At 42.0% G+C, this 27,219-nt stretch overlaps 1 protein-coding gene across 1 annotated transcript in view; it reads left to right on the top strand.

The window, feature by feature from the left end:
• Nucleotides 1-903: 903 nt before the first annotated feature.
• The window catches only part of IL5RA (interleukin 5 receptor subunit alpha), a 37,764-nt gene continuing 11,448 nt past the window's right edge, over nt 904-27,219 (top strand). The window contains exons 1-9 of the mRNA XM_032867466.1: nt 904-1,002; nt 2,287-2,430; nt 6,563-6,647; nt 8,225-8,370; nt 9,624-9,762; nt 12,686-12,839; nt 12,914-13,101; nt 15,127-15,272; nt 20,932-21,070. Coding sequence (XP_032723357.1) covers nt 6,575-6,647; nt 8,225-8,370; nt 9,624-9,762; nt 12,686-12,839; nt 12,914-13,101; nt 15,127-15,272; nt 20,932-21,070 — 985 coding nt within the window. The 5' untranslated portion in view covers nt 904-1,002; nt 2,287-2,430; nt 6,563-6,574. The remainder of the gene's footprint in view (nt 1,003-2,286; nt 2,431-6,562; nt 6,648-8,224; nt 8,371-9,623; nt 9,763-12,685; nt 12,840-12,913; nt 13,102-15,126; nt 15,273-20,931; nt 21,071-27,219) is intronic.

The raw sequence follows: 27,219 nt of genomic DNA, 5'->3' as shown, positions 1-27,219 counted from the left end.
ACCAACTGAGCCACCCCAGGCATCCTAATCAGTGCTATTCTTATCCATCCACACCCTAGGCCCCATTTTTTTTAAATTAGCTTTGCTAGTCAGTCACCTCAAAATTCCTAGACAGAAATGGAACAAAGCAAAGGAAAAACGCAACTCAGTTTACTTCAATTAGAGCAACCCGAGGACAGCGGAGGTATTCTTCTGCTGGAATCTGGGAGTTGACAGGAGGAACAAGGTCCTGGGCTGTGGCACTGACCCAGCTGCCACCGTCTGTCACAATCTGTATAGAATGAGCCGGGCTACACTGAGCTCCTAGATGGGCTAGCCAGCAGTTTATCACACTCAGAAACTCCCCCTGCCCCTGGCACACACAAGTATTGCAGTGCAGGGCCTGCTAGCGAAGAAGAAAAAGCCTAAGACATTCTCTTAGGTCTGAGAAGTGCTGCTATCGCGCCGCACACAGACAGAACTATTCTGCTTGTCCTCCCGTGTGCCCAGCGCTGTGTGGGTGACAGAGGCACAACGCGTACCTTGGCTGAATGAAGCCTATGAAGAACGCAGACACACAGTGCTCGAGACTACCCACAGAACACTTGACCTTGTCACCCATGAGTAAATGTTACTTTCAGCTCCTGAACAGAGAGCCAAACCTCTTGAAAGAGAATGAAAATGCAGACGAGACCGTTATCAGATAGTGGCTATCTGGACAAGAGAGATCTTTCACTTCATTCCTCCGGGGGTTGCTCTTGAGGCTCGGTCCATAACTGCTCTTACAAAGGCTCCTGGAAATGTGCTCAGAGAAGCTATGTTTACCCCCATGGCAAAGCAAACGGCCCGGGAGTGTGCAACCATTACAGCTGTGATGATGAAACAGTGAAGAAGAACCGCCTCTAAGTCAAAAAGTACACCCAGAGATAAGAAGATTCATTTTCAATGCCCTTGCAGCTGCTCCTGATGGCATGGCCGGCACACTTCTCACTGAGTGGGGATCCAAGGCTGATTCATCGCAAAGTGAGCAAATGCCCTTTTTTCTCTAAGATCGCCCTGTGCTCCACCTCAGTACGTGGGGAAGGGGGGAAGGAGGATAGGAAAAGGGGGAAATAATGATTTCTAAAAATATGGTGAATTTTTAAAGAAAAAGGGGAAACAAAACCCCTTGTAACTATTATTAGCAGGGGCAGAACTAATAATGGTGCTATAAAACGTCTATCAGGCAGCTCATATCAATTCTGGGAATGGCACTCTATTCTTGCGCCCTTATAACTCAGCTAAGTAACTGAGGAGATTAAGTCCGTGGCCAGGTGAGTCATATTAACAAGACACTTACGGTTTTTGTTGACCCTTATATGGGAGACTGGTTTTCCACTGCTGCAGACACTTTAGGGATTAAAAGGAAAATATAGACTCTGCCAAGATTTCTCAGAAAATACCTGAGGTTAGAAAACAGGGTATAGCAGTTAATGAAATATCTTTGTGAGGACATTTCAGAGTTAAGAAAGCTACACATTAAGGAACAACAGCAAAAAGGAGATGATTGCATTGTATCTAACTGAAGTCATTCTGCTTTTTGTCTCTCTTGGGGATTCGGGGATTTTTTTTTTTTCAAGATTGTTTGACTTGATACAAGATGTACAATAATTTGAAGTATCTAAAACAAAAATAGCTAAAATATCTCACTTGGTTTTGTTAATTATTTACCCAAAGCAACATAATTTTTTTACATTCTTATTTACACAGGAGAAATAGATTGAATGAAATTTTTTTTAAAAAAGGAAAATAAAAATCCTTCAATACCCCATGAGCCTAACATTCATGAACAAGTGAAAAGTGACCGCTTTTATAGCCATACTGATTAATGTATTCAATACTCAATTTAACGGCTTATCATGCCAAAAATTTCATTACTTGGTACAATTTTTATTTTGCATGAAAGGTTGTGTTCTCTTTTGTAGTTACTAAAAAATATATTAATGTGTGTAGCTTTTTGTTAAAAGTTTGCCTTTCAAAATGAAAGAAAGATTTGGAAATCAAATCACCTCATTTGTTTTCATTACATGAAATGCTACTGGGGGAAATTTTTAGGCAAGGTACCAAACGTATCTCTCTCTCTCTCTCTCTCTCTCTCTCTCTCTCTCACACACACACACACACACACACACACATCCCACCCCGCCCCTGAAATGGACCAGGCTTGTTAACATGCTCCCAGCCTCCTGTGCTCTGATCTATTTTTCCCCAGGCTAGGTTTTAGCCTACTGACTTGATAGAGTATTAATTTGCCTCTATTCTTTACAGGACCAGGCACTTTAAGCATCTGCCCTGTGCCTGATGTTGTGCTAGGGGCTGGGTCTGCAGCCAAACGCATGGACAGGATGGATCTAGTCCTGGCCCTCTGCTATTGAGCACGGTTGTTGGAAACAAGAGGATCACCAGAGGCAGGTATGGCCAGGAGTGGGGGAGCACGGATGCGGGATGGCAAATCATACCACATGGCATTAGCTGGGAGATATTTAACCACTGTTGGGAGATGAGCAGCAAAGTCCTTCTTCCTTCATTTTCTCAATGGAGCACCATTCCTACCTTGGCTAAAGATTGTTTATTAATGTATAGGGCAACAATTTGAACCCATGACTTATATTTTATGACTATTTCAAAAAATTGGCCAAAATCCAAGAATAAGAAGAAAAAAACTTCATGCATTATATGCAGTCCTTATCACTCATTTATATTTTTAGGAAGCCTGCACGGGTTTTCATTTGGGGGGTAATGCAATATACCTAAATGTTAAATGTGTCCTTTGCATTGTACACCTTGGGTTATTTATTTTTCATCTCTCAAGAGATGAGTTTTATTGCTGATTACACTGTACAGGGAAAAAAAGAGGAAGTAAAAAAGTAAACTCTTTACTTTTAAGAGCCTAACAGAGCATGAATCCTCTCTGTTGCTTTTCAATTTCTGTGCACTGAAGTTGAGTCTGGAATTAGATGTCACCACAAGTGACTCAAAAATGCTCTAAAAACAGGGTTGCATATACAACTTTGGTTATAAAACAAATGCCCCAGGCAAAAAAAAAAAAAAACAATAATAATAAGTTGAGAAGAAAAAAAGAGGGGAAAGTATTCTTAAGTCTGAACTTCTGTAGAATTTGACCAATTCTTAGGAACACTGGGGAAATCCATTGCCAATTGCCAAAACTTTACCCAACTTTCTACAAACATCTGTAGTGCAAGAGGTTGTGCTCCTGTTTTCTCCCAAATTTCCAATAGAACACTTATCAGAAGGCAGATTCTTAGAAGGCACTCGAGGAATTTTAGGTAAACTCAGTGAAATGTCACAGAAACAAGTAACCTATGATATCTCTAAGAAGACCGAGTTTGTACTTGTGATTATTGTAATTAAGTCCAAGTTTGCTTCATTCTGCTTAATTTGAATGTTATTTTAACAACTTGATAGCTTTCTGGTGGATTTTAATCGGTAGCCATAAGTAGTTGATCATATTGTCATTTTGATGTATATTTTTTTAAGTTAGAGAGGTAGCTTTATATTTCTACAGTGAAAGGTTGCCCAGCTGACATCTATTTAACAATATGCCTTTGGATTAAAGACATGGCCTGGAGAGATTTGGGTTGTTTTTCCAGCAGTGGTAATTGCTATGCCTGAGACCAGAAATAATAAGGGATCACGGACAAAGGCTGGAGGAGATTTCAGAAAACAGAACAGAGAATGAACAGGATTACGGAAAACCCGGGTCAACTGCCAAAGCTCCAGTAATACCCAGACTTGGGGGGAATTTAGCTGGCTCACAAAAAAATTGCCATTTTCACTAATATTTTGACTTCTATTTGAGTGTCTTGTGTTGTCTGTAGGACACCTAATTTTGTTGTGTCACCTTTTTGAATGGAAAATATCGCAATGAGATGAGAAAAAAAAGGGTATGGCTGTTTAATAGCCCCCCCAAAATAATAATAATCATCATCGGAAAAATTTTGAGTGATTGAATATAAAACGTAATTCCATTTTTCAGCAGCTACGATGTTGGAATATGTAATGAATTCTAGGGGAAGGTGCTTGGTTATGTAAAATATTCAATTATCTCCCCACTTAGACACTCAACAGTTTCATCTTTCAATTACTTAACTGCAAAGAACAAATACATGTTTGGTCATAACGTACTATTCACTTTGCCAGTCAGTACAGGTCGCTAGGGAATATCAATCTTGCATTTTTTTTTTCTGACCTAGAATTCCTCTTAATGACAATTAGTGCAAAGTTAGTGCATATATAACATTTCAGGAAATGCTGACGTTTCAAAGATGTGACCTTACCTTGCAGAGGAAACGGTCTTTATTGTTATTTGTTAAAGGTTTTTTTTTTTTTTAGTTTTATTTTTGTGTCTTTGCTTCTCAACAAATTACTAACGCTTCCCTGTAACTCCTTAAAATTCTTACTTGTTGAAAAATTTTTAAGTATTAAAATACCTTTTATTGTCCTTGTCATTTTTTAAAGTCCTGTTTCTACACAGTGTGAGATCAGAGTAAGAGAACATTACTTTTATCAAAAGTAGCACAATTCTGATTAGCAATTCTCTATTTGAAAAAGAAATTGAATGATTTGTATGACATTGCTGTTTGTTCTATATTGAGATATTTTACTAATTTCGTTACAAAGTTAATAGTGATAGTAGTAAGTAAAGTAATAAGTTGATTAAATAGTAAGCTCAAAAATAATAATTAAAAATTTCTTTATTCGGGCGCCTGGGTGGTTCAGTCCTTAAGCGTCTCCCTTCGGCTCATGTCATGATCCTGGGGTCCTGGGATGGAGCCCCGCATCAGGCTCCCTGCTCAGCAGGAAGCCTGCTTCTCCCTCTCCCACTCCCCCTGCTTGTGTTCCCTCTCTCGCTATGTCTCTGTCAAATAAATAAATAAAATATTTATTTAACAAAAAAAGAATTTCTTTTTTCTCCATTTAGCCAAAAGTCATCTTCTGTGGTTCTGCCACCATTACATTTGCAAATACCAGTCCTTTTAAATAAACTTTCTAAAAAATATTGTATTTTTACATAATCATTATACCCAATGTGGGACTCAAACTTATGACCCTGAGTCCAAGAGTCACATGCTCTTCCAACTGAACCAACTAAGTGTCCTTTTTAAAATAAATTTTTAAACTGAATTCTTGGAAGTCATTTAAATTAGTACAGAGCATAGGCTTTGCTGTTGGAAGATCCAAGATTACATCTAAATTCCATTATCTACTAGATGTTTGATCTTTGGAAAATTATTTGCGTTTTCAGACTCTTTTTCTTCATTGTCAATTGGCTAATAACCATGTGGGCCACCCATGGAATAAAAGGAAGCATGAGAGATGAAAGCAGTTCTTTGTAAAACCCAGGGTAGCACACAACACTGGGAAGCTGTTAAAATTCTTTGTTCCTTAAAATCTAGTCCATATGAAAAATGCCTTTCAGTATCTCCAGAGGAAACCCTCAAGATTTCTAATCGACAATTCCCAACAAGGCATCCACTCCCTTCTTTGACATCGTGTCCTACAGGATGCTGACATGTTAATGTAACACCCACACTTTCCAGGCTGCCATGTTGATTTATCACAACGTTACAACTCTAGAGTCTGTTTCATTGTCCAGTTGTTTCAAGTAGGTAGCAAGACGGTGTTTATTTTTTTTAGGCCTGTAACTGTGTTTTTAATTCCTTTTAGGGCCTGGCCCTATTTGGATTCATCAAAATATTTAACCTCTCCAAAGCTCAAAGTGTCATAAATTTATTCCAAGTTTTGTGATACATAGTGTCTCTTCCTCACATTAAAATTGTTTTAAAGTTTCTTGTCATGTTGCCTCATATTTAAATACTTGTTAATTAAAATTAGAATTTGCTATCTGATTAACAGTTCCCAGAATTTTTACTGTTCAAAGATCTGCTCTGGTCTCCTGCTCAGTACCCGAACTCACCCACTTAATTTCTGTTCTTTGGCTTTGCCCTTGCTGTGGATTCCACGAGGACTGCCTTTCCCCTTTGTGTGACAAGAGCTCTAGTTAGGGGACGCATGAGTGGCTCAGTCAGTTGAGGGATTGGTCAGCTTGTGATCTTGGGGTCATAAGATTGAGCCTTGCGTTGTTGGGCTCCGTGCTTAGCCCAAGTCCTCATGGAACTCTCTCTCCCTTTTTCTCTATCCCTCTCCCCTGTTCTCTCTTTTTCCCCCTAAAATACATAAATAAATCTTTAGGGGGAAAAATAAAAAGAACGCTAGTTAATCCTTCTGGAGTCAATTCAAAAATCTCTTGGTTCTTACTGTGTCCCATTCACACCTTTATTGCAACAGTGTTTAACTGGACTACAATTATTCATTTACATTTCATCCTGCCCTTCAGACTATGGATCCACTTTTTAAAGACAAAACCCAAGATTTGTTCATATTTGTATTTTTAGCACATAATAGATAGTTCATAATGTTAAATGGGAAAAGTTCTACATTTTACAGTAAAAGGTAGCTTCCAGTTTCTCTTAAAAATGGCATCTGGTGGTGATTTGGATCTTCATCCTTCTGTTTTCTGTAGGATGGGATTATCATGGCATCTGCATTACTGATTCTGTTGTGGGCTATGGTGATACTGAGAGCAGACTCACTTCCTGATAAAAAATGTAGGTACCACCTATTAAATTCAGAAGTGTTTCTTTAAAAAAAAAAAAATATATATATATATATATATATATATATATATATATATATAAAACAAAAAATGATAGCCTTATTTTTTTCTCTTAAAAAAATCCCTCAATTTGAAAACTATGTATGGATTGTTAAAAGAAGAATATTTATTCTTATCAGAATCCAAACTCTTTAAACACACTAGTACTTGAAGAAAACGAAGTTGGCTGGAATGCACATTTGATGACAATGGGGAATCATATTCGGAGTGTGGGCGCATGGGCTCTGTGGAATGGAGCTGGAGCCCATGTGTGGAATGGCTTCCCATGCAAGCAAGGGGTTGGTTACGAGTCCTCACAACCAAAGAATAAAAAACTTCCACTATGTTTTGGTTCAGAAACTTGTTAATCTATGGATTTGGTATAAGGACAGAGTCTAAAAAAAGAAAATTATCACATGGTCTGTATGTAGTGTTGTCTAAGAGAACTTTCTATGATAAGGACACTATTCTATATCCTCATTCTGTAATGGAGAAGACACTACACGTAAGCAACACAGAGTGCTTGAAATATGGCTCATGCAACTAAGGTAAGGAACATTTGGTTTAACTCACATTTAAATAACCATATACGGCCAGTGGCTACCATAATGGACAGTGTTTTATAGACAAAGCCCTACAAGCCCTATATGTGGCAGGTATGGATGCAGAGTTGTACAAGGCTATTCAAAATTAAAGGTCAATGGAAATATCCGACCAAGTAGTAAGTGAATAAAATTCAGTTTCCTAATAGTGTGTACAATATTGTCCTAGTTTTAGGAAGCAATTTAAAAAGTTGTAGCAACATATGCCAAGGACAGAAAATAATGAATGTATCACATATTAACACTATTCTCCGTTGCAGAATTAGAGGTAATTTTTCTTTTTCTTTTTGCTCACCTGTGCTTTCCAAAATTCCTACAATGATCAGGCATTGATTTTGTAATTTAAAGGAAAGTTTTTATTTTGAAAACAGTGGTTCAAAGAAAACACCCTCTTTTCTATTAAGGTCTAAGTAGTTTTGCTCATAAATTGTTTTGACTTTGAATCATAATGAGAAATAAATTAATTTTACTTCAAGAACCAGTGCAAATACAAATATTGAAGTACATTGATGTAGTAGAAAAAAGAAGTTTATGAAACATAGTCATTATATGTCATATACCCTGATATTTTCTATCCTATTTCCTTCCATGTCATTAAAGCAAATTCTAGCCACAAACCAGTAAGTTTTTCCAGCTGATTTATAGATAATGGCCCTCAGCTTGAAGACTATATTTACAAGAAATGATATATTAAAGTATTCATATTTCAGTTTAAAAAAAAAACCTGCATATGCTACAGGGAAATACCTGGCAAAGTTGGAAAGATAATGAATTAAAAGCAGTTTTAAGCAACTGTTTTTCCAAAATTATTTCCATCTTATACATTCTAATACTCATAAAATCCTATACTACACCCTGAAGGTCTTGGGAAATTTAAAAGTGCTACCTCCATACAATCGAGGATCACGTGGCTCCTTTTCACCAACAGCTTTACTTCTCCCACCTACCAATTTCACCATCAACGTTATTGGTCTAGCCCAAGTTCTTTTGCGCTGGGAACCAAATCCTGATCAAGAGCCAGAGAATGTGGAGCTAGGCTATCACGTGAGAATAAATGCTCCGCAAGAAGAAGATGTAAGTATTTATTCTGACAGTCGTCTTTATTCAGAGTCCATTTTAACACTGACTGCTTTTTCCCCAGCGAATGAACTTTTAAGTCACCCTCCTCCCCCCTCAAAAATATGGACTCAAGGGTTTTCCGTTAGACTCTCAGTAGAGTAGGGTGCCTGTTGAAATGACAGTGAACTATTGCCATGCGTGTTGCTAGGCATTCCACAGCAGCACAAACATTCTAACTTTGCCCCGATTCTTTCACCAAGAAAAGCAAGTGTAGTGAATGTGAAGGTAAAACAGATTTGATACTTGAAAACAGGCAAAGAGAAAAAGATAGGGAAGAGAGCAGTGGAGTAAAATGGGAAGTGGCTGGAGGAGACCTAGCCAGAGAAGCAAAGTTCAAATCCAGGGTCCACCACTTCCTGCCTTGGCAACCTTGGGCCGGTCACTACACATCTCAGAGACAGGGCTTTGCCGTACCCCACAGAAGGGATTATGTTAAAGCACCCAATACTTAGGACATGTGTAGTAAAATAAGATGAAGGAAGATGCAATTAGTATTAGCTTTTTTTTTTTTTTTAAGATTTTGTTTATTTGAGAGAGAGAGAGAGAGAGAGCAAGAGAGCGAAAGCACAATCAGGAGAGGAGGAGCAGAGGGAGAAGGTGAAGAGGCTCCCTACTGAGCAGGGAGTCTGACATGGGGCTCGATCCCAGGACCCTGAGATGATGACCTGAGCCAAAGGCAGAGGCTTAACCAACTAAGCCACCCAGGTGCCCTAGTATTAGCTGTTTTTGCTTCCAATATGGAATTCTAGAGAATTTTCCTTTAGAAAGTACCCTCTGGGGAAGAGACTGGGACTAGAGAGATGGCTGAGGTGAATGTGAGCCCTAATCATAGTATTTTGTTTGTTTTTATAGGAATGTGTTCATCTATCACTGCTAAATCATTATATATTATTGTACTGGGTTTTTTTTTAACACCCAAATGCTAGAATTGGGTCATTTATTTACTTGTGCATTTTTTAAAAATCAACTTTGTTGAGGTATGAATGGTGTATAAAAAGCTGTATGTATTTACCTAACCTGATGAGTTTGGGGATAAGCAGATATGTACCTGTGAAATCACGTGCTTAATTTTTTTTCTATCCGAACTAGTTCATTGCCTTTTATTTACGTGCCATTTAAAGAGTGGAAGAAAATGCCTATCAGATTAAAATAGCTCTTTTAATGCTCTTTCCCTTTTCTGTATCATGACTTGTGGGGTTTATTTTTAGTATGAAACCAGAAACACTGAAAGCAAACGCGTAACTGTTCTTCATCAAGGCTTTTCAGCCAGTGTGCAGACCATTCCGTGGGATGGCCACTCCCTCCTTGCAAGCAACTGGGTTTCTGCGGAGCTTAAAGCCCCACTGGGTAAGACGGGTGCCTAACAGCCTCGCATTGTATTCCTCCTTTGCAGATCAGGCAAAGCTGGAAAAGTAATTGGCTTTTCTTTTCCATAGTCAGTCGGCAGTTCCTCCTAAATCATAATCCACCCCATTCCATCTGGTGCGCCCCTGCACACAGCTTGCACGTCTCACTTCCCTGCTCCCACGTCACAGGGTCATCAGCAAAATCACGGCCAATGAGGTCTCTCATAATTGGGCTGTAAGACATTTTCCAACCATACCCAACACGATTCCTCTGCTTTTCTCAGACAGATTTCTGACGTGGACTCTGCCCCCGCACCCCCTCTTCTGGAGCAGCTTTTTCTTCCCTCAGAGACTTTGCTTTCTTGGATTCCCCTCTGCCTACTTTTCTGAATCCTTCCCATACCTCAAAGCCCAAATCAAATTGGACCTCCTTTATAAAGCCCTTTTATTTTTCATCCTATACACCGAAGAAGGCTCTTCCTCCTCAAAACCCATTCATGGGCTATGTTACTCACTTGGCACATATGCCTCTATCTTTCACAAATTAATAGCTTTATACACTGCCACCTCTAGATATAAGCGTTGGGGTGGGAGGGCAGCAGGGACGGTGTCTCATGCTTTACTGGGCCGGGAGAGCAAGCAATACAACCTTCCAGATGGAGCGATCCCCCCTGTGCTGTCTATGCCGCTCTGCACTCTAGGATGTGTCACAGCAAACTGAAGGAAGCTTCTGATGGTTCACAGAAGCCACAACACTGAACAACCCACCACGAAGAACGAGGATAGATAGCAGCCACTGTCTATACTGTCCTCTGTGGAAAACTGGGGTTTCTGATATGTAGAATCAGTGATACCTGTGATTAAACCCTTGGAAAAACCACACACACACATACACACACACACACACACACACACACATATGGGAAAGAGAGAAGGATCACTGTGTCCCAGGTCATGTGAGTGTTCCTAGTAGTAGCTGTCTTGGCCCGTCTGGCCCGCAGGTAATCGTCCAACCATTATCTTGTCACCTCACTAAATGCAATGGCTACACAACCCCTGAGTTGTATCGAGGATGGAGAGTGGCACTGGGAACATCTTTCTGTCACTCATGAGAACATGCTGCAAAAACCATGGAGCAGCCAATGCACAATGGCCTCGATTCAAGGTTCAGAGACTAATCTAAGGTAGACAGACACAAGGTCACAAATACAGACCTCTGTGTGGCCACCTCAGAATCACATGTCCTCAATTCTAATTATTCTCTGAGCATGCCAACATATGGGGACATGAATGAAAAATTAACTCTCCCTTGAATCAAACTTAATTCATACCAAATAATTCCTTAGAAGAGAGGTGGGAGACAAACAGATAACAGGAGACTCCAAACTATATTTGGGTGTGCAACAGCACACTGAGTACAAGGCATACACGTTAAGTCTATGTACCTTTGTCGTATTTGAATATACAGAAAAAACCTATCCGGCAGTACATGGTAATAACACAAAGTAGCTAGTGTCCCTTTTGTCCAACTTCTCTGCAGACAAGAGGAGCCTGTCTTCTTCTCTGCTTTGAACTACATTGGCTGTCAGTGATAAATATGATCACAGAATTGACTTAAACTAAGCTAAAAAGACCTCTTCTATCATTTGAGACTCAATCTAAGGGCTCCCACTTTGATGAGGTCCTCCCTGTCCCTCAGTGCAAAGTGTTTTTCCCCCTCCTATGAGCATCCACAAGGCCAGTTTCACCACATGTGTTCAGAAGAGAGCCCTAGTTAACATGGTGACAATGTGGTATGAAACAGAAACAAGGCTTTCCAGTCAAATCTTCACAAATTCTGGGTGAAGTGAACATAATGCGTTTGGTGAAAAATTGCATGATTCTTTAATATCTTTGCACAGTAAAGCTGACTTCAACAGACTAGTGTGCATAGACTCTCCAAGGGAATGTTTTGTTTTTGTTTTTTAAATATTTTAGGTATTTGAGACAGACAGAGATAGCAGCAGAGACAGCGAGAGAGCAAGAGCAGGGGTGGGGAGAGGGAGAAGCAGACTCCCCACTGAGCAGGGGGCCTGACGTGGGGTTCCATCCCAGGACCCTGGGATCATAACCTGAGCCAAAGACAGATGCTTAACCCACTGAGCCCCCCAGGTGCAGGAGGAAGTATTGTTATTTTTTCAGTGCTGCCAGCACCCACTTCCCTCGGAGCAGCAATCTCTGTTATTCAGGACCCATTTGGGTGCGACCTAATGAATCACATATTTCTAGGACGGAAAGCAGTGCTGGAGACCTTTCTCTGCCAACTCTCCTGTTTACAGCTGGAAAAGCTGAGGTCCGGGAGAGTGGGCTTCAAGGTGTCACAGCTCATTATAGAAAAATGTGGCATTAGGCATTCCTGGGGGGTTCAGTGGGTTAAGCCTCTGCCTTTGGCTCAGGTCATGATCTCAGGGTCCTGAGATCGAGCCAGCTTCTCCCTCTCTCTCTCTGCCTGCCTCTCTGCCTACTTGTGATCTCTGTCAAATAAATAAATAAATAAATAAATAAATAAATGAATGAATGAATGAATGAATGAATGAATGAAAAATGTGGCATTAGGATATCAAAGTTCCTGGGCCCCAAGCCCTGAATGACAACCTCTTGCACTGCTCTTAAAGTTTCATACAAATATGAAATCCCACATGCACACCTCCTTAGCCCAAAGTAGCCATAAAGTTTAATGCCAGAAACTCAGGCTTTGGAATCCTAGCTTCATCGCCTAGTAATCTGGCCCTTTGCCAGTAGGTTTCTATAAAACTTGTAGTAACAATTACTTTTTTTCATGGTAAGATGTTCCCAATCACTACAGTTTCAGAGAAAGGACAAAATTTAAGAGCTGTCGTGGCAATGTTTTATTCTTATTTTTGACCCTCTTATTGACTATCCAGGGTCTCCTGGAACCTCAGTTGTGAATTTAACGTGTACTACAAGGACCACATTAAATAACTCTAATCCGTTAAGGCCATACCAAGTTTCTCTTTACTGTACCTGGCTCGTTGGCAAGGATGCCCCCAAGGATACCCAATATTTCCTCTACTATAGGTGAGTACCTATTTTTACTTATGCAAATGCATTTTTTCCTCTCGTCTTAACCACTTATGAGTGTTGCTATTTAGGTATGGTTCCTCGACCGAAGAATGCCGGGAGTACAGGAAAGACACACTGAAGAGAAACATCGCATGCTGGTTTCCAAGGACTTTTATCAGAAGCAGAGGGAGTGACTTGCTGGCGGTGCATGCTAATGGCTCTAGCCAATGTGCCACAATCAAGCCTTTTGATCAGCTGTTTGCTCTGCATGCAATTGGTAAGGTAGACTCAACTCAGAGCTGAGATAACCAAATCCCAGCATTAGATGGCATTCTCAAGATCACCTAGTTTGACTAATTTTCCAATACTAAGTGACCTTCTGTCCCCTGACTGACAATCACAGGGACCAGCTTTCTCAACCTCAGCACCACCAATATTCCTGGTCGGGTAACTATCTCGCAGGAGCTGATCTGTGCCTTGCAGGATTTTGAGCAACATCCTTGGTCTCTACCTACTAGACCAGCATCCTCCCCCACAAGCTGTGACAACAAAATGTTTCCCAGTATTTCTAACTGTCCCATGGGGGACAGAATCCCTACCACGTGAGAATCACTGAACCAGACACGTGACTCACTGCTGGAGGGAGCAGCCCTTTCTTAGCTCTGACTCGATGTTTTTGCGCATTGGTCCTGTGATGGACTGGTACCACCTCCAAATAATTCTCATCTCCATCCCAAGATGGTCTTAGAGCTAGCCAAAGACAGCCAGCTTTCTTATCCTGAGATTTCTCTTCCCCAGGCTTCCCACTCCCAATTCCTTGTGCTTTCCTCTTAGGATCCCTTGCCATTCTGGTCTATCTCCTGTGGGTGATCTGAAAATGTCTTGTTCAACATGTGATTCTTAGATCTAACCATATTAAGGTTTCATTTGCTCTGTTCTCAAAATAGAAATAGCCTCCTTCATCCTAGATACTTATATTAATGAAACTTGTCAGAAGCCTTTCCCATCACATTCTTATTACTAATGCTCAAGATTTCAATCGTGGCATATTTACTGGCATGGGCTGTGGAGTCAGGCTGCCTGGGCTTGGATCCTGTCTCCCCTGCTGATTAGCTGAGGGACTATAGACAAGCTGGTCATTCCTCTGTACCTCAGTCTTCTCATTAGAAAGAAATGGGGAGAAATTAATACTTCCTGCAAGGTTTTTGTGAGAATTAAGTATGTTAATAACCATACAGTGCTTAGCACAGTGCCTGGTAATTATACATAATTATAAATATATAAAATATTATTTAAAGGGACAGGATTTATCTAAATCTTTATCAAATGAAATAGAACTTCTTTTAAAGAACCATCTCACTAAAGTGGTTATGCAATTCTATTCAATAGTCTATTTCTCAAATGACCTAAAAATGTCACTTTCCTGAAAACTGGTAATAAAAAATGCTGAGGAGGACCTAGGAAACAATATTAATATGAAAATGGACACAACCTGACACAGACCACAGGAATTCTTTTTCCTGTATGATTTTCATTTCTTTGAGATGAATTCCTCATATTACTAAAAGAAATACATTCTTGATTACATTTTTATTTGCTTAGGGAATGGCAGGCTCTGGAACCAACAGGTCCCATTCTTAGCTTGCCTCTATGATTCATTAATTGTGAGATCTAAGTTACATAACCTAATAGAAGAACACTTACTTAGAAATCATTTCCACCCACATCACTACAAGATAATCAAGTGGTAAGTCAGGGAAGAGAACTGTAGAGTTGTAAATTAAGACAAATGTGGTGCAATCCATTCTTTTTATGCAAGAGAAAGTTGAAACTTCCCACTCCATCCCCCAAACAAACTTGAAAGAAGGCAAACAAAACAAAATGAAACAAAACTGAAGCTCAGAATGAGGAAATTACTAGCCAGGGTCACACACCTGGCTCAGCAGAGGCAGGGCTCAGGGGAAAGCTCCAGAGCAGTTTCTCTCCAGGATGAGGTTGACCAGTCTGGTCCTGCAGGAGAAACAGGGATAGTGAGGTGGATCTTGCAGTGAGCTGAAGGGGAAAGGGACCCCACCATTCAATGGCATTTGGAATAGGAATCCTTTAAGATTCCAGTAGAAATCTCTTCAGCACTACAAAATAGGAGTCATCAGTGAGCCACTGGGGTCTTGGGGCTTGGAGATCAGTCAGCTAAATCCCAAGGGTAGGTACTTGAGAGGATTGTATCTTAGAAATGCCTTGAGGAGTATGAGTGGATTGAATTTATCAGCCCAGACCACTGGCCTTTCATTCTCTAACCTAGATCGAATTAATCCTCCCGTGAATGTCACAGCAGAGATTGAAGGAACCCATCTTTCTATTCAGTGGGAGAAACCCATTTCTGCCTTTCCAATTCACTGCTTTGAATATGAAGTGAAGATTTACAACGCAAGGAAAAATTATTTTCAGGTAATTCTTCAGATTATTCCAATATCTGATTATAGCATTCTCTTAGAAACATTTTAAAAATTCTATTCAGTGACAGCTGTGCTTATAACTTGGAACTAACAAGGGCAAAGGTAACTTGTATCTACACAAGTTTTGTAAAAATAAACCAAACTTTACTGACATTCTGTGTTGAAAGGACATACTTTGGTTTCAAAATAACACAAGGATCAGGTAACAACTCATGAGCACTACTATTGGTGCAAATATAAAATGTTGCAGCTGCTATGGAAAACAGTATGGCGGTTTCTCAAAAAATAAAAAATAGAATTATTGTGGGATCCAACAATTTCACTTCTTGGTATACATCCAAAACAACAGTAAGCAGCATCTCAAAGAGAAATTTGCACAACTATGTTCATAGCTGCATTATTCAAAGCAACCAAAAGGAGGAAACAACTCGAGTGTCCACTTACCAGTGATGAACAGATCAATAAAATGTGGTCTATCCGTACAATGCACTATTGTTCGACCTTAAAAAGGAAAGGGGATTCAGACACATACTACAACCTGGATGAACCTTGAGGACACCATGTTAAGTGAAATAAACCAGTCACAACAAGACAAATATTATAGGACCGCACTTACAGGAGATACCAAGGGTAGTCAAATGCAGAGAGACAGAAAGTAGAATGGTGGTTTCTAAGAGCTGGGAGGAGCGGGGTGTGGGGGCTGTTTTTCGTGAGTAGAGTTTCGGTATCAGAGGGTCCAAGAGTGCTGGAAATGGTTGCACAACAAGGTGAATGTACTCACTGCCAGAGTTAAGATGGTAAATATTATGTTTTCTGTCTTTCACTGCAACTGAAATATACTTGTTAGCACTAAGGAACAAAAAGTTGAAGGGACAAAGAACTGAGAAGCAAGCCAGAGTTGAGGAAGCATCAGCTCTGGGTCAAGCCTTATTATGCTAATTTATTCCATCCTCCCAGTAACTCCATTAAGTCACCCTCATTCCCATTACATAGGAAAGTGAGGCCAAGAGATTAAGCCCCTTTGCCCAAAGTCACTAAACTGGCAAAGCGTAGTGAAGTTAGGATTACTGCTGGCCTCTTACTGATAGTAGGCAAAGCAAATTCCACTCCATCCAATTTGATTCAGCCAATACTTAGAAATTGGTTTCTGTGTGGGAAGTATAAAGATAAGATAGTGTCTCTGCCATCAAGGGGCCTAGTTTAGCAGGCACAGGGGGTAGGCCAAGCTACCCCCTACTGAGGGCCAATTGGGCAAAATCAGAAAAGGGGAGTAGAAACATGCATGGTGAGCAGAGGAGACCCACTTCTGTAACCAGCACTTCCCAAAATACCGATGCTGAAAGACTGGCTTTCTTTTTTTAAAAAAAATTCTATTCTAATTTCTAATTTTTTTAATTAGTTTTATTTTTTTAAACATATATTTTTATCCCCAGGGGTACAGGTCTGTGAATCGCCAGGTTTACACATTTCACAGCACTCACCATAGCACATACCCTCCCCAATGTCCATAACCCCACCCCCCCTCCCAACCCCCCTCCCCCCATCAACCCTCAGTTTGTTTTATGAGATTAAGAGTCACTTATGGTTTGTCTCCCTCCCAATCCCATCTTGTTTCATTTACTCTTCTCCTACCCCCTTAACCCCCCATGTTGCATCTCCTCTCCCTCATATCAGGCAGATCATATGATAGTTGTCTTTCTCCGATTGACTTATTTCACTAAGCATGATACCCTCTAGTTTCATCCACGTCGTCGCAAATGGCAAGATTTCATTTCTTTTGATGGCTGCATAGTATTCCATTGTGTATATATACCACATCTTCTTTATCCATTCGTCTGTGATGGACATCTAGGTTCTTTCCATAGTTTGGCTATTGTAGACATTGCTGCTATAAACTTTCGGGTGCACGTGCCCCTTCGGATCACTACATTTGTATCTTTAGGGTAAATACCCAGCAGTGCAATTGCTGGGTCATAGGGTAGTTCTATTTTCAACATTTTGAGGAACCTCCAAGCTGTTTTCCAGAGTGGTTGCACCAGCTTGCATTCCCACCAACAGTGGAGGAGGGTTCCCCTTTCTCCACATCCTCGCCAGCATCTGTCATTTCCTGACTTGTTAATTTTAGCCATTCTGACTGGTGTGAGGTGGTATCTCATTGTGGTTTTGATTTGTATTTCCCTGATGCCGAGTGATATGGAGCACTTTTTCATGTGTCTGTTGGCCATCTGGATGTCTTCTTTGCAGAAATGTCTGTTCGTGTCTTCTGCCCATTTCTTGATTGGATTATTTGTTCTTTGGTGTTGAGTTTGCTAAGTTCTTTACAGATTTTGGACACTAGCCCTTTATCTGATATGTCATTTGCAAATATCTTCTCCCATTCTGTCAGTTGTCTTTTGGTTTTGTTAACTGTTTCCTTGGCTGTGCAAAAGCTTTTGATCTTGATAAAATCCCAATAGTTCATTTTTGCCCTTGCTTCCCTTGCCTTTGGCGATGTTCCTAGGAGGATGTTGCTGCAGCTGAGGTCGAAGAGGTTGCTGCCTGTGTTCTCCTCAAGGATTTTGATGGATTCCTTTCTCACATTGAGGTCCTTCATCCATTTTGAGTCTATTTTCATGTGTGGTGTAAGGAAATGATCCAATTTCATTTTTCTGCATGTGGCTGTCCAATTTTCCCAACACCATTTATTGAAGAGGCTGTCTTTTTTCCATTGGACATTCTTTCCTGCTTTGTCGAAGATTAGTTGACCATAGAGTTGAGGGTCTATTTCTGGGCTCTCTATTCTGTTCCATTGATCTATGTGTCTGTTTTTGTGCCAGTACCATGCTGTCTTGATGATGACAGCTTTGTAATAGAGCTTGAAGTCCGGGATTGTGATGCCACCAACTTTGGCTTTTTTTTTCAATATTCCTTTGGCTATTCGAGGTCTTTTCTGGTTCCATATAAATTTTAGGATTATTTGTTCAATTTCTTTGAAAAAAATGGATGGTACTTTGATAGGAATTGCATTAAATGTGTAGATTGCTTTAGGTAGCAATTTCACAATATTTATTCTTCCAATCCAGGAGCTTGGAACATTTTTCCATTTCTTTGTGTCTTCCTCAATTTCTTTCATGAGTACTTTATAGTTTTCTGAGTATAGATTCTTAGCCTCTTTGGTTAGGTTTATTCCTAGGTATCTTATAGTTTTGGGTGCAAGTGTAAATGGGATTGACTCCTTAATTTCTCTTTCCTCTGTCTTGTTGTTCGTGTAGAGAAATGCAACTGATTTCTGTGCATTGATTTTACATCCTGACACTTTACTGAATTCCTGTACAAGTTCAAGCAGTTTTGGAGTGGAGTCTTTTGGGTTTTCCACATATAGTATCATATCATCTGCGAAGAGTGATAGTTTGACTTCTTCTTTGCCGATATTGATGCCTTTAATTTCCTTTTGTTGTCTGATTGCTGAGGCTAGGACTTCTAGTACTATGTTGAATATCAGTGGTGATAATGGACATCCCTCTAATTTCTAATTTTTCATTAGACTTCTAACTCAATTTCCAATTGTTCTTTTGTAAAATACAGTAAAAAGGAAAGGCTAGAAAAATCAAATATACCCAGAGAGAAGCCCAGCAAGCATGGGCTTGGATGTTGGGGCCATGTCAAATCGCTACAACAGCTTTGAAGCTGTCCTCTCAATTTCTGTGTTTCCCTCACTGAGGCTCAGAAATAAATAGCTTCTGGCCCCCAGCAGTCTGCCAAGTGCTCTTGGAGTGGAGGGGGGTCTAGGCAGAAGGCGTAAGAGAGCATGGCTCCTTCAGCCAAGTGGCCATAACTGAGTCAGTCTGGACATAAAGCCAACCTTGGGATAATAAGTCTAGATCCTACACTGGGACTTTTCCCAGAGTGACTGAGATTTAAAAGGAAAGGAAAAAAAAAAAAGGGGTTTCTCCTTTTATTTATTTATTTATTTATTTATATATTTTTAAAGATTTTATTTATTTATTTGACAGAGATCACAAGCAGGCAGAGAGGCAGGCAGAGAGAGAGGAGAGAGGAGGAAGCAGGCTCCCTGCCAAGCAGAGAGCCCTATGTGGGGCTTGATCCCAGGACCCTAGGATCATGACCTGAGCCAAAGGCAGAGGCTTAACCCACTGAGCCACCCAGGCGCCCCTGGTTTCTCCTTTTAAATCCACTGCCAGAGGCACTGAAAGCTACTCTAGAATTCGATTCAGTACAGAACTGCGGCTGCATCTGCAAAATCAAAGAATAAAAGTGGTAGCAGCATGAAAGCTGGACGTGCTTGGAGGGGGCACATGGACACAGGCATGTGGGGTTAGTGGTTCTGGCAATGGGCCAAGCCAAAGATCACAAAAGACGTCAAGTAGTGGTCGTGGGGTGGGGGAGCAAGGGGGCACAACCAGAAGAATGCATGATGCAGGTGTCAGGGATACGTCTCTGGTGTGGGGCCTACAGGATTAGCTGAATGGTGTGGACACTGAGCAGTAGAGAGAAGAATGGAGAAAGGCTCATTTGTGAGAAAATAGCCTCGCTGTCACACTGGAGACGTTGGCCCAAATCTCCTGTGGCAAACTAGCATTTACTGAGCACCTATTATTATATTCAACTAACTAACATTGCTGTTTTTGCTCATCAAAGATGGGTTGAATATTCATAGTTTTCATAGGATTTGACCCAGTACGTTCTTAAACTTGGAATTACAAAGGTACTTCCATTTAGTTCAATAATTCATGCTTGGGTGTTGTTATTCCCATTTTATGGATGAGAAAATAGAGGCTCAGGTCAAGGAATTTGCCTTGCAGGTAGTTTGGAGTGAAGGGTTCAAACTCAGCCCTTCCTAGATTCAAGGACTCTGCTCTTTTCTCTTCTCTATCACGGTGCCCACCCGATGGCTTCAGCTTGAGACATTCCTACACATTGGAGAATGGCAAACAACTTCTTCTTCTTCTTTTTCTTTCTTTTTTTTTTTTTTTGTAAATGGCCAGATATTTTAGGCTTAGCAAGCTGTATGGTTTCTATCACCATTATTCAGCTCTACCGCTGGGGAACAGAGACAGCCCTAGGAAACATATGTAAACAAATAGGCACGGGCGTGTTCCAGTAAAGCTTTACCTGTGGATACTGAAATTTCAGTTTCATGTGTCATGAGATACTCTTTTGAGATTTTTCCATCATTGAGAGATACAGTAACCATCCATAGCTTATAGGCCCTACAAAAAGAGGCAGCAGGCCGGACGGGCCCACACGCTGTGGTTTGCTGATGCTTGCTGAAGAGCATGAAAATCAAGTGATACTGTCTAGTAATATGACTACAGAATATGGCGGGACAAGATGAGGGGGGATTATGCGTTCTACTGGCCACTCCAGTCTGTTCATCAGGAAACATCACTAGACCCACACATATCATCTAGATGTTACCATTGATTTTTTCTTTATTTTGGTTACAAGATTGCTTACCCCAAAGGGTAGCTGCCAACACATTCAAACTAAAACTTTATAGAATAAACGAATCAGTGCATGTCCTATTGATTTTCAATGGATCAAGTAACAGTGAGTCATGTCACTTAGGTACAACCTTCTATTCTGATAGCTGACATGACTTAAATTACACGTCCAGAGATTCTTATAACGCTCTTTTTTTCCCCATTTAGACAGAAAAAATGACAACGAATACATTCATCTCGATAACTGATGATATTTCTAAGTATTCCATTCAAGTGAGAGCAGCAGTGAGCTCTGTGTGCAGACAGACGGGGTTATGGAGTGAGTGGAGCCAAACAGTATACGTGGGTGAGTCTCTTGTTTATTTTAAAGTGAGCGACCTTCCTCATGGTTAACACCGATAATCCTGGAAAGTGTACACATTCGTTCATAGACCCAAATGCCTCATCTTCTGTCAGCCTACTGCCCTTTTGACCCCTGCCATGCTCACTCAGCTTCAGACAGCGATCCCATAGCCTGGAGGTGTGGCCTTGCCCCTTCAAGACAATAAATTCACAGCCTGTTTGTCATTTCCTGGATGTACTGGGTTTCCATAGGTGTTTCATGGCAAAGTAGACAGTCAAAAAGTGGCTAACCTAACTCTTGTGTGTGCTGCCACCAGGCAGCCTGAGGACGTGGATGTACGTGGTTCAGTGTTGCATGAGATCGATGAGAACACAGAACAGTGGAGGGAACACGGGAGTTGTACCTAGATGGCAGGAACGTAACACCCAGCTGTGTTATGTGATGACTGCATGCCCTTGGAAAAAGTCCCTTCTGACTTTGCTTGGGTTCCCTGGACAAAACACATAATGTCCACCTCACTGCCTCACAGGGTACCATGAAATAAAAAACAATGATCATAGGTGACATTTATGGATGGCTGTTTGCCAAACACTGCTCTATGCTTTACGCCCATTACCTCCGTGAATCTTACCAACAAACCTATTTTGCAGATGAGAAAGTAGCTTTGCAAGTTTGGGCAATTTGCTTAACTCTGTATGCCCAGTGAGTGGTAGACGTGAAGAGGCAGAGCTCCCTGTGGAAGGCCACGGGGTGACAGGACGATGGCAAGCCGCAAAGTGCTGAACAAATTAAACAATGATGAGATCCTGGGAGCTAACTGTGTGCTTATGGCTGGTCAAGCATGTGAATGTTATTTCTCACTCATCCTATGGGGTATTCATTGATCATTTGAAGAGTGTACTTAAGGAGAGCTTTCTTTCAGGCCCGTTGTAAAAGTTTCCACTTAAGTCATTCACTTAGGCTAATGGGTGGGTCTTCAGGAAATTCGTGGGCAGTGACCCATTAGATTATGTGGATGTGAGTCAGATTAGACACGTATCAGGTAGATTTCCAAAGAAGGTTGGGTGAGGTGAGAAAAGGCCTAAGAACTGCAGAGGGACTATGAGTCTGCAGGGGGGCTGGCCATGCAGAGTTGCAGAGTTTGCAAAGGGGAAGGGCATCCCCTAGAGTTGTGTGACACACAATCAGCCCACCCTTAAGGGATGGCCCCCATATTCCCCCACTGGAACTCAGAGGAGCAGCACAAGTCTTCCTGGGAAGAGGGACAAGAAAGAAGGATAAAAGGAACAAAGATCGGGCAAAGTGCACCTACTTCCCAGCTGTGCCAAGGTCAGTCTTCCCAGCCTCTTCTCCTCCCCAGGCTGATGCCCCCACCTGGCTCCACAGACCCAGCACACACACAACCTCCCTCCACACTGCTTCTTCTGCACAAAGTCGATTCACTTCGCTTGCCAAGAGCAAAACAGAACATTAATCAGTCCCAGGAAATTTTTAACAAGATTATTCTTCTTATCAAATGCCTGTGATAGAAGCTTAATTTTCATTACTTATATTTGGTCACTTTTTTTTAAGTCTACGTTATTCTCCAAGGGCACAAAACTCATTGGCTCTGAATTATTGATATTTCTGAATGTCTCCCGAACATTACTGCACATAGAGCTTCAGAGATTTTTTTTTTTCCATGCTGTCCAAGGACTTCAAACCAACACAGTAGAAACCAAGATGAGAACCCTAGCTAAGACGCCGGTTCTGCTTTCTGAGTGTTTAAATCATGAAGTTCAGGTCAGTGTTGACCATAGACAGTTTAGAACTTACAGAGCGAAAGCGACAGATCAGGAAATCTGGGTTTCAGCCATGACTCTGTCAATGTCTAGTTCTCTGACCCAAGTGTTTGATGGCAGAAGATAACACCTCACCAGCCAAGGGATCAGGGCTGGCTTCATGTGCTGTGCTGAGAGGGATTCTCAGGCTACATGTAGGTCTTAGGAGTGCCGATCTCTTGTTACCCTGGCAGGGTACAGAATGGTGATGATCGTGCCTGGGTTTGCCACCCCTGACTAGTGACCTGTGCCTAACCTCGCTGGGTCCCAGTTCCCAGTTCCTTCACTTCAAAATGTGAAAGCTGCACCCCAAGATTCTTCTGCACTCCCTCAGCCCACCACAGAAGTGCTGAGAGTGAAATTGTGATCCATAATGAGAATTTATTTTAAGCTTGTTTTTAATTTATTATTCACTCTCCACTTTAGAGCTTTCCTCCCGTTATTATTTCCCAAATAACAGCTTCCTAGTTCAGAACTAGCCTCATTATAATTCCCCCCCAGGTATACCTCACTGCCATTATCTATGGCAAATCCCATTTCATTTACTGCCACCCTTTTCATAAGATGAGCTGATTAATATTACCACTCACCTTACAAATCCATCGTTTCTGGAATTTACTCCCCTGCTCAGTTTAGGATCATTAGTGAATTTAATCAATGCAGACTTTCCATTTTCATCAAGATGATTAATAAACATAATAGGAAGTCCGGGCTCCTCTGGGACATGTTGCGTGGCTCTTCTTTACCCCTTCAGGATGCAACCATAATTCCGCTCAGCTTGCAGTCTATCAGGCAATTTTGTTGCTACATTCATTTCCTTCAGACACCCTTCCTCCTCTCCCACCTTGTATGTATGGCGCCCTGGAGCCCTCCCCTTCCACTTCCACTCTGCAGCCCCACGCAAATACCACCTCGTTCTCACGTATTATTAAGTCCATCTCCTTTCATATAAGCAAATGGAGACCCAGAGATATTAAATAAATCAGTAGTTCTCAAACAGCCCAGAAGTGGCTATTAATAGCTAATTTTCTCAGATACATGACATCCATCGGCAAAGTGGAATAGATTTGCTTCACTCATTAACCCGTGATAGCCCAAGGTTATTCGATAATGAGACCCAGGAAGGCTAAGTTTTGACAGCGAGAGGATCCAGCAGGCAAGTGTCCCGAACCTTGGCCCTAGATGGGCCCTCCTGTGCTAGGATTTCCAACACATAAAACATGTTTGTTTTCAAATGGAAATAGCAGTTGGTTTCATTTTATCACCACGGGTTATCAACTGCCCCTCCTCGACTGGCCTCTGCGTCTTATCTTAAGAGCTAACTTCCTAATTTTCACACGTCTTTCTCCTTTTTAAATCTTTCTTAACTTCCGGATTCTTCTGTTCCCCTGTTATCTCTGCTGTCTCCTGTTTACCTAAACCTCTGCTCTCCTGACCCTGGTCCTATGAAGCCTTCCATTTGCTTCAGTCCCTTTTCCCTCTCCTTCTCCCCACTCCCTGAACCTCACACACCATGCATGAGAAAAGCAGTTATGAAAATGAAATGCCCTACAGCTGTACCCTTCCCTTTGGAAAAGAGAGTGTTGGTTATGTGAGTCTACCCTGCACGCCTTTCCTGCTTTGTCACCGGTCAGGCTCAGTCTTTCTGAGACCTTATCAGAGACGGGTCTTAACCGCAATCACAGGCATGGCCCTCCCAACCAGCAATTGGGTTTGCCCCCGACTTCACTGAAGGCCCTATCTGAAGGCCACCAGCTATGTCACGACAATACCAGGTACAAAAATAAAAATACCTTTTAATTTAAAGATTTCTTTAGGCTTGAGATAGGTAGCATTTGTACCTCCAGGAGTAGAGCAAAGTTTTCCCGCCATCCTCTGCTGCCTTTGGAGGCATCTCTTTCCACAAGACACGTTAGAGGAAATCTGGGCCTTAGCTCTCCCGTCACAGTTTGGGGCAGCAGTGGGGGGGACTGGTTCTTAGAGCCACGTGACCCAGCCTAGAGCCTGTAAGGACTTAAGGAAAGTAGGTGGAGGCAGAATATCAGGGATGTGTTTAAACATCTGGGTTGAGATGAAAGTAAGGTCCCCACAAGCACCTCTTGTGGACTTTAAGAGGCTGGGAATATGTGAGGAAACACATGCATTGGCCCGGGTCACCTGGACTCAGAAGCCAAGGGCAGGTCCTGCAGCCTCACCCTCAGCCCTGGACACCTCCTGTGCTCTCTCCTCCTTTATTTTCTGCTTTGTCACCACATACTTTCTTTTTAAAGTCTCTCACTGCGGTAGAACAGAGAGAAAACGAGCAAAGGAAAACAGGAAGGGCAAACATGGCAGAGGTCCCAAATTCAGTTTCCCCAGGTCTTCAAAAAGAATTCTGCACATGAAAAGGCTTTCATGAGGGAGGAGATGAACGCTGACAAAACTGGTCAAAGAGGTGACCTAATAACCTGAGAAGCCCACTTGGGCTTGCCTGAGGCTGAGGGAACTCGTGGGGATTCTGGGTTTTCTTTGCAAATGGGGGATTTCAGGTTGGTGAATATGGTAGTCAGGTCAGTCAACCGTGTCCTTAGGTCCAGGTTCTTGTGGTTTCAGAGGCTGGGTAGTGCCTGGCAGGCCCACTGTTTGCTCTCAGCAGGGGGGGCGGGAGGGGGTAGAGGGGTGGGGGGTTGGCGGCAGGGCTTGGGGGAGGGGACCATCTCACTCTTAGGTGGTCCACATAGCCTGACGGAGGGAAATGGACTAGCGGACTAGCTAGAGGGAAGATGCCAGACTCAGTCTCCAACTGTCAGGAGCAGGGTTTTTTCTGGCATGGCCGCCTCTAGTGGGGTCCACGCTGGCCTTCCACACATGATTTCTACCCCACGAAGGGCCTTGCGGGTGGGACAACAGCTCAGAGGAAGAAAGGACTACTGTTGAGCCGGGCACCATGCTAGGCACATTCATCGATGCGATCTTGTGTATCTTCACAAACAAAAAATTTCCTTAATTACGTCGATTTATAGATTATGTGAAAAAAAGATGCAGAGAAGTTAAGGAAATGCCTGAAGGGACAAAGCAAGAAAGTGGTAAACCTGGGTCTGGAACCAAGCCAAAGGACTGGTTCCTCACCCTGTTCTCTCCGTCATGCTTTCACATCCCAGAGCTCATGGTGCCAGCCAGGGAGACAAAGGCAGGAAGATGGGCAGTGGGAGCCAGCTTATGATCAAGTTGTCAGTCATCTCATTTTAACACAGACCCTTGAGGATTAGGACCCTCCATGCCTTGTGTTCCTGTTTCCCTAGTATCTTGATGATTTGGTGCATTCCTTTCCCCTCCAGGTCTGAGTTCATTACTCTGCATTCTCAGGATTCTGACAGCCCTTGAATTTTGGTCTTGCTTTGACGACTTAGGGAAATCCTCTTGCTTCTTCCGTTCTGCCACAATGTGTTTAATTGCAATTATAATAACAAATATTTGTTTAGCACCTATTATGTACTACCACTGGGCTGACGACTTTACCCACTCACTCAGTCCTTATCCCCATTTTATCAAATAGACAATGGAAGCTGGAGAGGTCACCTGTTCAAGGTCACCTCGGTGGTCAATAACAACCAAGCCAACATCTCTTCACTCCCTTGTTTCTTTCTTTCTTTTTAAATTTAATTTGTGTGTGTGTGTGTGTGTGTGTGTGTGTGTTCCAAAAGTCACTGTTTATGCACCACACCCACTGCTCCACGCAATACATGCCCTCCATAATACCCACCACCAGGCTTGCCCAACACCCCCACCCCTCTCCCCTCCAAAATCATCAGTTTGTTTCTCAGAGTCCACAGTCTCTCATGGTTTGTCTCCCCCTCCAATTTCCCCCAACTCACTTCTCCTCTCCTTCTCCCAGGGTCCTCCGTGCTATTCCTTATGCTCCGCAAGTAAGCGAAACCATATGATAATGGACTGTCTCTGCTCGACTTATGTCACTCCCTTGTTTTTTATTTTTATGCAAGGACCACAGCCTTTCAAGGGTGCTTGCTAGCAGGCTAATGGAAGACCCAGGAGACTCTTAGGGAACAAAGTGCTGGGTTGCCTGGGAGTGCTATGTAGGAAAGCCTGCAAAGCAGAGACCAACAAAAAAACAAGTTCTCATGTCTACTTCCTCACGTCTAGTCCTGGGAGGCCTAATGAGCAGTCCTGCAGCCATCTCTCCAGTGAATCCTGAACACACTGGTGCGCATGCATGCACAGTCTCCATTTCCTCTCCGTGTTTCAGTCTACTTGAGCCCCATTTTCAGATAGGAGCACAGGGCACGTTTTGTCTATCTTGCTCTGGACCCTGGACCACCCTACCACTGAGACTGC

This window comes from Lontra canadensis, unplaced genomic scaffold (assembly GCF_010015895.1).
Source record: "Lontra canadensis isolate GAN:19392208 unplaced genomic scaffold, GSC_riverotter_1.0 scaffold34, whole genome shotgun sequence".
In the NCBI taxonomy this organism is placed as follows: domain Eukaryota; kingdom Metazoa; phylum Chordata; class Mammalia; order Carnivora; family Mustelidae; genus Lontra; species Lontra canadensis.
This window is presented reverse-complemented; position numbering and strand designations above follow the sequence as displayed.